The sequence below is a fragment of the Ornithorhynchus anatinus genome, chromosome 2 (assembly GCF_004115215.2).
Source record: "Ornithorhynchus anatinus isolate Pmale09 chromosome 2, mOrnAna1.pri.v4, whole genome shotgun sequence".
Lineage (NCBI taxonomy): Eukaryota > Metazoa > Chordata > Mammalia > Monotremata > Ornithorhynchidae > Ornithorhynchus > Ornithorhynchus anatinus.
In genome coordinates this window covers 147352453-147365357 of record NC_041729.1, presented here as the reverse complement: position 1 = coordinate 147365357, position 12905 = coordinate 147352453, and the positions used below count along the sequence as shown (strand labels likewise).

The following is a 12905-nucleotide window of genomic DNA, read 5'->3' as shown; positions in this document are numbered from 1 at the left end:
ACTGTACTAAGCGCTTGGAATGTACAGTTCAGCAACAGAGACAATCGCTGCCCAACAACGGGCTCACAGTCTAAAACGGGAAGACAGACAGTAAAACAAATCAAGCAGTCAGGCATCAATACCATCAAAAGAGATGAATAGAACCATAGATATATACGCATCATTAATAAAATAGAGTAATAAATAATATGTACAAAAATACATAAGTGCTGTGGGGAGCAGAAAAGGGAGGGGAGGAGGGGCAGAGGGAAAGGAAGAGCTCAGTATGGGAAGACCTCCTGGAGGAGGTGAGCTCTCAGTAGGGCTTTGAAGGGGTGAAGTGAGCTAGTCTGGCAGATAAAGAAGCAGCATGGCTCAGTGGAAAGAGCACGGGCTTGGGAGTCAGAGGTCATGGGTTCAAATCCTGGCTCAGCCACTTAGCTGTGTGACTTTGGGCAAGTCACTTAACTTCTCTGTGCTTCAGTTACCCTATCTGTAAAATGGGGATGACGACTGTGAGCCCCACATGGGACAACCTGATCACCTGGTATCCTCCCCAGCGCTCAGAACAGTGCTATGCACATAGTAAGCGCTTAACAAATGCCATTATTATTATAATTATGTGAGGAGGGCGGGCATTCCATGACAGTGGTAGGATGTGGGCCGGGGGTCAATGGCAGGACAAGTGAAAACGAGGCCCAGTGAGGAGGTTAGCGGTGACAGAGGAGCAGAGTGTGCGGGCTGGGCTAGAGGAGGAGAGATGGGAGGTGAGTAGGAGGAGGGTAAGGGAACGGAGAGCTTTGAAGCCAAGAGCGACGAGTTTTTATTTCACGCGAAGGTTGATAGGCAACCGCTGGAGGTTTTTGAGGAGGGGAGTGAAATGCCCAGAACATTTTTGCAGAGAGATAATCCGGGCAGCGGAATGAAGTATAGACTGGAGTGGAGAGAGACAGTAGGATGGGACGTCAGTGACGAAGCTGTTGCAATAATCCAGGGGGGATGTTATGAGAGATTGTACCCGCAAGGTAGCAGTTTGGATGGAGAGGAAAGGGCGGATCTTGGCAATGTTGTGAAAGTGAGACCGGCAGGTTTTTGTGACGGATTGAATGTTGTGGGGTGAATGAGAGAGCGGAGTCAAGGATGACACCAAGGTTGCGGACCTGTGAGACGGGAAGGATGGTATTATCAGATTAGAAAATAACGGTTTTCAAACGTCTTCCGTGACCTAGCAATCTGTTTCCTAATTCGGTAAGTGAAGTGTTCAGTTAACTCCTTAATAAGGGTATTTCAGGTCTATTTTAAAGTAACAAAATCTTATAGTCTACAGTGAAGTTCTAATCACATTACAGGAGGGATAAACTCAATGAACTCAATAAGTCTTCTAGACTGTGAGCCTGTTGTTGGACAGTGATTGTCTCTATATGTTGCTGAATTGTCCCTTCCAAGCGCTTAGTACAGTGCTCTGCACATAGTAAGAGCTCAATAAATAAGGTTGAATGAATGAGTGAATGAATGAATGAATGAATGAATGAATAAGCCGTGTACTCTGAAAAGCCAACCGGTAAAGTCATGAGCCGAAAACTTAAATTATAGCTATTGCTGTATCATTAATTGAATAGGAATGATTAAATCCGTAGCTAAAGGTGCTGCATTATTAAATGGAAATTATAAAATACATTTAGTGTTTTAATGGAATTTTTACACCCAATAATTAAAATCCTGTTTTCTGACAAACATAATTTCTCTGACAGCAAATGTGTCGTTTTGTCATATCAATGTGAGGAAAGTTACATCCTCAGTGTGATTTTTTAATATAAAAAATCATTTAATTAATCATTTAATCAGTTATATCTACTCTTTCAGGTGCTAAATCCCAAAAAGAAAGGAAAAAAGAAAAAGTATATTAATTCTGGAACGGTAAGTGAATTCTTTATATTAAATATTATTTTCAAGATATGGGTTAGGAAGGAAAACTTAGATCCTCCGAATGTGCAGTGTACAGGTCTTCAGTGATCTGTTTCACAATAATAGTTCAGAGTCCTTACAGTAACAACAAGAAAAGTAGGAGAATTCAGTTCTTTTGCTATTTCCTAGGGAGAGAAGAGGGAGGATGGAAGGATTCAGGGATAAATAATGTTTAGCTAGATAGTGGTCTCGATGTAATGAGGACTACATGCTGTCAAGCCAGAAGAAACTGGACACCTGCCCAGAAAAGTTCAAGGGACATTACTTGACTCACTTTTCTTTGAGAGGGATAGCAAGACCACAGCTACAATATTCTTTACAATAACTGTTCCACGGATTTGTTCTCCGGATAGTCTTAGCTGACTCTTTACTATCCTTCCTAATGGAGGGGTGTGCTGTATAAACTCTTGTTTCATAATGAATTGGACCTATCACGCAGAGGTTGAGGGAACACTTCCATCTAGAAGTAGCAGAGAGGCAGCGTGGCTCGGCAGAAAGAGCACGGGCTTTGGAGTCAGAGGTCATGGGTTCGAATCCCGGCTCGGCCACTTGTCCGCTGTGTGACTTTGGGCAAGTCACTTCACTTCTCGGTGCCTCAGTTACCTCATCTGTAAAATGGGGATGAAGACTGTGAACCCCACGTGGGACAACCTGATTCCCCTGTGTCTACCCCAGCGCTTAGAACAGTGCTCGGCACATAGTAAGCGCTTAACAAATACCAACATCATCATCTATGTGGTCACGCGGGGAATTAGTAAGCCTGCCATCAAAGCTTGGACACAACCACTTTTCCAGATTGTACGAATGAAAGTAGAATAATAATAATAATAATAATAATAATGTTGGTATTTGTTAAGCGCTTACTATGTGCCGAGCACTGTTCTAAGCGCTGGGGTAGACATAGGGGAATCAGGTTGTCCCACGTGGGGCTCACAGTCTTAATCCCCATTTTACAGATGAGGGAACTGAGGCACCGAGAAGTTAAGTGACTTGCCCACAGTCACACAGCCGACAAGTGGCAGAGCTGGGATTCGAACTCATGAGCCCTGACTCCAAAGCCCATGCTCTTTCCACTGAGCCACGCTGCTTCTCCGTAGAAGGTCAGAGGGAAGCCAGAACTTGGTCAAGAAGGAATGGAGAATCAAGAATTCACTGTAGATCCAAACTGACACTTTCTGGTTTCTTTTCTGAATCGCAGATGCTATATTAGTGAGTTTTGTTTAGAAACTGCTGCCATTCACCATCTGTTTCCATTCAGAGAGAAAAAATTAGTCAGAAGAGGCTTTAAATAGTTGTCGAGCCAATATAGTGCTTATCACTAGAGAATCTTGAATTAAAAAATAAAAACACTATTTCAGCTCATTTGGCTCCTCATCCACAAAATTTAATTTTAAATTTGATCCTGACCTCCCAACATATGGTGTTTTCTCACAAATTTGTATCATTGTGGAATATGATCAAAGAACGATACCGAACATTCATTTTTGATTTAGTAGCTAAAAGAGATAGATGGAGCAAAAGGTCTCGGGGGAATAAATTAAATCTTAACTAAAATGTGAACCAGGAAATTATCAAGCTATCTCGAAGAAACAAAGATGAATATTTTCATGATGGTTATTAGTTACATAAGTAGGTGATATGTCTTTGGAGACCAAAATAGAACTCACCATATCTTTTCCTTTAGTTTATTGTTTGTCATGTTTTTAACTTCACCAATTTCCAAATTCTCTTTTATCTCTCCTTTTTATATGACAAGGGAGAGACATGGTGCCTTTGTAGATGATTCTCATGTTCTTCAAAGGAAATGAAATATTCCTGGAGGGAGTTCAGCCATTTCTTTCTTCTAATAATATGGGAGTTGGAAAAAGGCAGGGCCTAACTTGTTATACAAAATAACCAGTTGAAAGATCGAAAAGATTGGTAGGAAAACTATTTTATTATATTTCATATCTTTACATCCCTTAAAAATAGTCAGGAGAAAGATTGGTGGCAAGAATATTTTATTATGTTTAATATTTTTATAGTTCTAAAATTTCTATTTCTACCCAAACTGAGCTGTGGTAGTTCAGAACTGATTATATAATATTTGTTTCAGGTAACATTACTTTCATTTCTGGTGGAAACGGAGGTTTCATTCCTTGACTATATTAAAGGAGGGTAAGTGATTCGATTAAAACTTTCCGTCATTTGAGTTTCTCTTTAATTCAATACCTAGTGCCAAAACAAAATCAAAATCTCTGAGATTATCTCTAAGGACCGTGTTTCCGACTATACAAGATTAACTTTCACACAAAAGACAATGGATGAGATAGGCACTGCAACTTCTCTTAAAGGAAAAGAAAAAGGCTACATAAGGAAAGTGTTTGGGACAACGTTGATTAGTTTTGGTTTCACACAAGTATTTGCCTTGTAAGCATTTGTATTCTAGACTGGTCTGGTCTTATGCCGTCGCGTCATCTCCGATCCATAGTGACACCATGGACACATCTCTCCCAGAACGCCCCACCTCCATCTACAGTTGTCCTAGTAGTGGATCCATAGACTTTTCTTGGTAAAAATACAAAAGTGGTACTTAAGGAATATATCTCTGATATGTTAGAGTCACAGAGATAAGAGGGAACTGGAGAGATCATCTAGACCCCAGCACTTATGTCCATTTTGCGTCAGGCTCTGTATTATTTCCCCCATCTGCATTTCTTTTCTAGACTGTAAGCTTCCTGTGGGCAGGGATCACGTCTATCAACTCTACTCTGTGGTACTTTCCCAAGAGCTTCTATTGTAAGCGTACCTAATAAGTGCTCATTGAATACTCTTGATTTATTGATAGCTTGTTTTATTTGCTTGTAGAAAGAAAGGCATCTCAATTATTCTAGACAGAGATTTGTATTGTCTGTCGATATTTCAAGGAGATTTTTCAACCTCATGTGGTAATACCTTAAGACCCTGTTCATCAGGACCTCCTTCTTAGTGCCTGACATACATCTTTAAGGGTGGAATCTATCAGTTAATAGCATTTATTGAGTGCCTACTGTTGCACAGCCCTGTGTTAAACACTTGAGAAACAGCAATAAGATTAGCTGTGTGACTGCGGGCAAGTCACTTAACTTCTGCGTGCCCCAGTTACCTCATCTGCAAAATGGGGATGAAGACTGTGAGCCTCATGTGGGACAACCTGATGACCTTGTATCTACCCCAGCGCTTAGAACAGTGCTCTGCACATAGTAAGCGCTTAACAAATACCAACACTATTAGTGGACTTGATCCATCGATTTTTTTTTATTGAGTGCTTACTGTGTACAGGGCTCTGTACTAAGTGCTTGGAATAATAATAATGTTGGTATCTGTTGGGGTAGATACAGGGTCATCAGGTTGTGCCACTTGAGGCTCACAGTTAATCCCCATTTTACAGATGAGGTAACTGAGGCACAGAGAAGTTAAGTGACTTGCCCACAGTCACACAGCTGTTGAGTGGCAGAGCTGGGATTGCAATACAGTAGAGTTGGTAGACATGTTATCTACCTGTAAAGAGCTTACAGTCTAGAGAGGGGGGCAGACATTAAAATGAATTATGGATATGTACCTAAGTGCTGTGGCCCTGAAGGAGGGGTGTATTTGCAGGGAATGTGTCTGTTTGCTGTTATAATAATAATCTTGGTATTTGTTAAGTGCTTACTATGTGCAGAGCACTGTTCTAAGCGCTGAGGTAGATACAGGGTAATCAGGTTGTCCCACGTGAGGCTCACCGTTAATCCCCATTTTACAGATGGGGTAACTGAGGCACAGAGAAGTGAAGTGACTTGCCCCCAGTCACACAGCTGCCAAGTGGCAGAGTCAGGATCCGAACCCCTGACCTCTGACTCCCAAGCCCGGCCTCTTCCCACTGAGCCACGCTGCTTCTCTAATCAAGAACCCTCAACTTTATTGATAAACTTTATTGATAAAGTTCAAGAGAACTTTATCCTCTCTCCAGGGCTTAGTACAGTGTTCTGCGCATAGTAAGGGTGCGATAAATATGACTGGATGAATATAGAAGATGCATCCAATTTCAAGGGTGACACAGAGAGAGAAGGACAAGAGGAAATGAGGGGCTTAGTCAGGGAAGACCTCTTGGAGAGGATGTGCCTTCAGTGAGGCTTTGACGACAAGGAGAGTGATCATCCATCGGATATAAAGAGGAAGAGGCATTCCAGGCCAGAGGCAGGATGTTGGTAAGAGGTCGGAGATGAGTCAGGTGAGATTGAAGTACAATGAGAAGGTTGGCAATAAAGGAGTGAAGTGTGCGGGTTGGGTTGTAGTAGGAAAGTAACAAGGAGAGATAGGAGAGGTCAAGGTGATTGAGTGCTTTAAAGCCGACGATAAGGAGTTTCTGTTTAATGTAGAGGTGGACGGGGAACGACAAAATCCCAGTGATGGGCAGATATGGGGTCCATCACTTCAGAGCCATGCATTTTCAGGTCTCTTTGATTCAGCAGGTGACTTGCTACACGCTCCTTAGCGGATTCTGACTTTCTCGGCCACGACGCCGCTGGAGGGGAAAGGGCAGATTTTAGCGATAATGCGATCGTAGAACTGACAGGATTTTCTTACGGATCGAATATGTAGGTTGAATGAGAGATCTGAGTTGAGGATAACGCCAAGACTACTGACTTGAGGAGAGACAGGGAGGATGGTGGTATTGTCTACAATGATGGGAAAGTCAGAGGGAGGGGAGGGTGTGGTGGGACAAATGAGTTCTGGTTTGAACATGTTAGGTTTGAGGTATTGACTTGTTCATCCCAAGCGCTTAGTACAGTGCTCTGCACATAGTAAGCGCTCAATAAATACTATTGACTATTGAATGAATGAATGGTGGGACATTAATAAGAGAGATACGGAAGGCAGGAGAAAATGTGAGATAGCAGAGAAGGAGAACGATTAAGGCTGGAAATGTAGATTTGTAAATTATCCACATAGAGATGATAGTTGAAGCCATGGGGGCAAATGAGTTCTCTAAGGGAGTGGGTGTAGATGGAAAATAGAAGGGCATCTAGGACTGAGCCTTGAGGGACTCCTGCTGTTAGAGAGTGGGGGGAAGAGGAGGAGCCCATGAAAGAGACTGAGAACGAGTGGCCAGGGATATACTACTACAGAGACCAGCCTGGCTTAGTGGAAAGATCACGGGCTTGGGAGTCAGAAGTCATGGGTTCTGATTCCGCCTCCACCACTTGGCAGCTGTGTGACTGCAGGCAAGTCACTCAACTTCTCTGTGCCTCAGTTTTCTCATCTGTAAAATGGGGATTAAGACTGTGAGCCCCACCTGGGACAACCTGATAACCTTGTACCTCCCCCAGTGCTTAGAACAGTGCTTGGCACATAATAATAATGGTGGTATTTGTTAAGCAGTTACTATGTGCAAAGCAGTATATGCTCGGCACATAGTAAGCGCTTAACACATGCCAACATCATTATTATCATTATTATTATTACTGTTCTAAGCGCTGGGGGAATACAAGGTGATCAGGTTGTCCCACCTGGGCCTTACAGTTTAATCCCCGTTTTACAGATGAGGGAACTGAGGCACAGAGGAAGTTAAATGACTTATCCAAGGTCACACAGCTGGCAAGCGGCAGAGCTGGGATTAGAACCCATGACCTCTGACTCCCAAGCCCGGGTTCTTTCCACTGAGCCCCGCTGCTTCTCATAGTAAGTGCTTAACAAATGCCATCATCATTCTTATTATTACTAGGAAAACCAGGAGAGGACAATGCCACTGAAGCCAAGGTTAGATAATGTTCCAAGAGAAAGGGTTTTGTCTGTTATCTTGTGCTCCCTAAATGCTTAGTACAGGGCTCCGCATGTGATAACTGCACAGTAAATACCATTGATTTGTTGATCGATCCCTAGAAGTGCAGAGTCCATTGATTAGGACTCTGGATGAGAGAAGCTCCTACCCCTGAGGGGGAAAATAACAGGTTAGATCTGGGATGTATTTAAGGAAGTAAGAGGCTCCTTGAGTGGGAAGGCAATCGATCAATCGGTGGTATTTACTGAGCGCTTTCCGCATGCAGGGCACTGTACTAAATGCTTGGGCAAGTATAATACAACAGAGGTGGTAATAAGAATAATAATGTTGGTATATGTTAGTGCTTACTCTGTGCAGAGCACTGTTCTAAGCACTGGGGTAGATACAGGGCAATCAGGTTGTCCCACGTGAGGCTCACAGTCTTAATCCTCATTTTACAGATGAGGTAACTGAGACACAGAGAAGTAAAGTGACTTGCCCACAGTCACGCAGCTGACAAGTGGTAGAGCCAGAATTCGAATCCGTGACCTCTGACTCCCATGCCCGTGCTCTTTCGTCTGAGCCACGCTGCTCTGAAGACACGGTCCCTGACTACAGACAAGCTTAAGGTCTAGAGATCCAGGAAAAGGAGATTGAACTGGTTTAATTTTCATTTTTACCTTGTTAAGAACCTATAAAATATTGAAGAGATTAAATTTTGATGTCTGCCTGCAGTAGGAGCTGGAGGAGAAACTCCTGAAGGCAGAGCAGGAATATGTGTGACCCTGGGCAGCTGCAGGCATGAGAAGTTTTCCATTTTATTTGTTTTTTAATGGTATTTGTTAAGAACTTACTATGTGCCAAGTACTGTTCTCGGTACAAATCGCGTCCCACATGGAGCCACAGTTATAATCCCCATTTTGCAGATGAGGGAATCGAGGTGCAGAGAAGTAAACTGACTTGCCCCAGTTCACATGGCAGACAAGTGGCGGAGCTAACCCAGGTCCTCCCGACTCCCAAATAATAATAATAATAATGTTGGTATGTGTTAAGCGCTTACTACGTGCAGAGCACTGTTCTAAGCGCTGGGGTAGATACAGGGGAATGAGGTTGTCCCACGTGAGGCTCACAGTCTTCATCCCCATTTTACAGATGAGGGAACTGAGGCACAGAGAAGTGAAGTGACTTGCCCACAGTCACACAGCTGACAAGGGGCGGAGTCGGGATTCGAACCCATGACCTCTGACTCCCAAGCCCGGGCTCTTTCCACTGAGCCACGCTGCTTCTCCACTAGGTCACTTTGTTCGCGGCCTTTCTGCCCCAGCTCTAGGAGGGGAGAGGTAGGCTAGGTCCGTAGGACTTCAGTGCCTTCAGAGAGAAGCCTGGGCTTCAGCTGAAGTATGGTGGCAGTGATAGGGATAGAGGGACTAGGGGAGCAGTCAGTACAGCACCCCTAAAATCTACGGTAGAACAGAAGTGGGAGCCTTCAAGACCCAGGGGAGGCCGATCAGACGCTCCTAAAGTGATTCTGGGGGCTCTCTTTCAGCCGGGATTTAGGGCTGAAAGACCTCTTCCCCTTCACCCCCGATAACATCACACTCCCACGCTCAAATTCACTCATTAGTTCGATCATATTCATTGAGCGCAAAGCACCGTACTAAGCACTTGGGAGAGTACTGTATAACAAGCATACACACTCCCGCCCACGACGAGCTCACAGTTCAGAGGGGGAGACAGACATTAATATAAATAAACGGATAGATAAATTACAGGTATATACGGATAAATCCACACGGTTGGGACCTTCGGTCCAAACCCCATCCTTACAGTTCTTCTGTCTCGTCCGGTCGTATGACGTCGAGTCGTTGCCGACCCATAGCGACTCCACGGACCCATCTCTCCCAGAACGCCCCACTCTCCATCTGCCATCGTGCTGGTAGTGGATCCAGACAGTTTTCTTGGTAAAAATGCAGAAATGGTCGACCACTGACTGCCTCCTTCCACCCTCGACTCTCCCCGGTGCCGAGTGCTGCTGTACCCGGCCACAGAGATCTCCAAGGACTTGAGTTTTCTTCTCTGAGGCCCACACCCTTAAAGATTCAATCATTCAATCAGTAATGTTTATCGAATGCTTACTATGTGCAGAGCGCTGTGTAAAGCGCTTGGGAGAATACAGTACAACAAATCAGTTGGACATATTCCCTGTCCTTAATGGACTTTCTAGATGGGAAGGCAGATAAAGAACGCATGAGCAATTTTGGTGCCTCCTGTTAGATACCAAATTTTCACCCACTTGGTCCAAACAACCTAGGAATAATACATTTATTGGCTTTAATTGTTCCTTTCTTCCATAGAGCCTTACGTAAGATAAGGGTATGCAAAATTAAATTATTTGGTATCAAAAGTTACATGTTTATTCCTCTTCCTACATTCCAAAATGATGGTGTTTATGTTGACACTGAATCCTTGTATATCCCAAGATTTATGTTGTCTAATTAATGTTGATTTACATCTTATTAAGCCCTAAAACCATCTGTTGTCATGGAAATTAATTCTGCATATTCAACGAGTGAAGATCACCCTTTGATCTTTGACTATGCTTTGGAAAAGAAGTATTGATCGACCAGATCGACATAATTCCTAAGAGTTGGTTTTCTCTCCTTATTAAAATATTTTACTCTAATTTTTAGGATATTTAGGATTTAAAATAATTTTCTTCACCCTTTCCTACAGTCCTACCTTGCTTCTTTGCCCTCCATCATGTTCATTTTTCTATAATCCATCAACTCTCTCAGGTATAGAAATGTTACTTCAATTTCCTTACTATTTTTATTGGAGAGACTGCTGGTTTTTAGTGTCCTTTCATTTTTCTATCATATTCTCTACCATTCATCAAGTATGTGTTTTGTATTAGATGAGAAGTCAAAGGGAAAACAGTGAGGATAATAAAATAATTTTTATTAGCTGTCATTTTTTAAGGGACCAAAGTTGCATAATTCATATGATCATGATCCATGAGGGTTAATAGGTTCACTCAATTTAATTTAATAGGTTTAATCAATTTAATATTTGATAGGCATTCGTTTTAATAAATGATGATCAAAATACTTCTTCCTCTTTTCATTTAAATATATTTCATTGTAGATCCAACATCGTATTAACAACCAAAGTTCATATCAATTAGTGTAGAAAAATCTTTAGGAGAAATACCAGTTCCTTTTAATAGTTTCAGTGTAGTTTTTCCTTTTCTGAGAAAGATTTAACATTGAATTTTGTACTCAATATTACCACTGTAGATTTATCAAGCATTGCTGCCGTTCGGTTCCAGAAATGTCATTGAGTATATACATTTATATATGCACCTATATAGCTCTTTTTTATACTAGAAGATGTCGCTTCTGACAGTGAGATCCTCTCCGTGCATGCAAATGAGGTTGAAAAGACTTATCCACTACCGTCAATCTAATCCACAGCGGATGCACGTAAAAATTACCCTTTGCCACCCAGATATATTTTCCATTTGCAGCAACTATGACCGTATTAGAATTTCTATCTTGATAACTCGTTCTTCCCAAAGCCTTTCCCTGATTGCATGCAAGGCATGTCTATTCGTAACAGCCCTCTGCCAAACCTTATATTAGAGACAGCAGTCAGTCGGCCTTTAAAACGTTTCCTTGCTCATGTACCGATTTTGATAGGCTCCTTTTCATTCACCACACAGAGGCCGATGGCCGGGAATATCCTCGGGGACCATCGGCTCATGAGCAAGTAAAGAAATCTGGAGTCCTGTCCGGAAATGAGATGGAGTGGGAAGTGGCATCTTAAAAAGCAGCTGTTGCTTTATCTTCCCCTGTCTACGACAGAGGTTGTCCACAAATGGTCTACCATCCCTCCCCACACCATGGCTCCTGGAAAGACCCGGGCTTGGGAGTCAGAGGTCATAGGTTCGAATCCTAGCTCTGCCACTTGTCAGCTGTGTGACTGTGGATGTCACTTAACTTCTCTGTGCCTCAGTTACCTCATCTGTAAAATGGGGATTAACTGTAAGCCTCACGTGGGACAACCTGATTACCCTGTATCTACCCTAGCGCTTAGAACAGTACTCTGCACATAGTAAGTGCTTAACAAATACCAACTTTATTATGAAGCATCCTGCCCCTCCCAGTGAGTAATAATAATAATTGCAGTATTTGTTAAGCACTTACTATGTGCCAGGCAATGTACTAAGGCCTGGGGTGGATACTCCCCAGTGTGGGCAGGGATTGTCTCTCTTGCTGAATTGTACTTTCCAAACACTTAGTACAGTGCTCTGCACACAGTAAGCGCTCAGTAAATACAATTGAATGAATGAATGAGTACGAGCAAATCGGGTTGGACACAGTCCCTGTCCCAGCTAGGGCTCACGGTCACAACCCCCATTTTGCAGAGGAGGTAACTGAGGCGCAGAGGAATAAAGTGACTTCACCAAGGTCACACGGCAGGCAAGTGGCAGAGGCGGCATTAGAACCCATGACCTTCTGACTCCCAGGCCTGTGTTCGATCCACTAGGCCATGCTGTTCCTCCTAATTCATTGGTGTGGTGCACAGGACTTGGGGCTTGGGAAATACAGAATCAATGAATGGCACGTTGCCTGCCCACAAGGGACTGACGCTACAACAGGGGAAATCATGAGTTTTTCCTCATCTTAAAAAACACCGAGGAAAACCACCAAAATCCCCTTTTTTCCAAGAAAAAAGATGAGAGGGCTGATTGTTGAAACTATCATACTATCTCATGGCTCATCATAGTTGGCGGGAATCCTTGCCGAAATCCTCATGGACGGATTACTAAGGGAATATTGTTACCCATGAAATCAAAATGTGGCACTATCAATATGATTTTTGCAGCACGATGGTACTGCTCTTAAAGTATTCTTCAATTCAAGACCTGTGTGCTCTATTTTTAGAACGTACAAAAGCATTTTTCCCAGAACACTGGTCAGGCAAATACTAAACAAATGTGGCTGTTAATGACAAATTCCCCAAAATCCTAAGGCTATTTCATAACTCTATGGCTATTCATAGTCGTATTTTTTTTCACATAAATGTCTGTCTCCCCCTCTAGTCTTTAAGATCATTATGGGCTGAGAATGTGTCTGCTTATTCTCTTGTATTGTACTCTCCAAGAGGCCTTCCCAGACTGAGCTTCCCCTTTTCCCTC

The 12905-nt window shown here is 42.9% G+C and overlaps 1 protein-coding gene across 2 annotated transcripts in view; it reads left to right on the top strand.

Annotated features, from left to right (window-relative positions):
- CPNE8 (copine 8) overlaps positions 1 to 12905 on the top strand; it is a 296420-nt gene that overhangs the window by 207133 nt on the left and 76382 nt on the right. For both annotated transcript variants that reach the window (XM_029058426.1, XM_039911231.1), the window contains exons 12-13: positions 1843 to 1896; positions 4040 to 4101. In XM_029058426.1, the coding sequence (XP_028914259.1) occupies positions 1843 to 1896; positions 4040 to 4101 (116 nt within the window). The remainder of the gene's footprint in view (positions 1 to 1842; positions 1897 to 4039; positions 4102 to 12905) is intronic.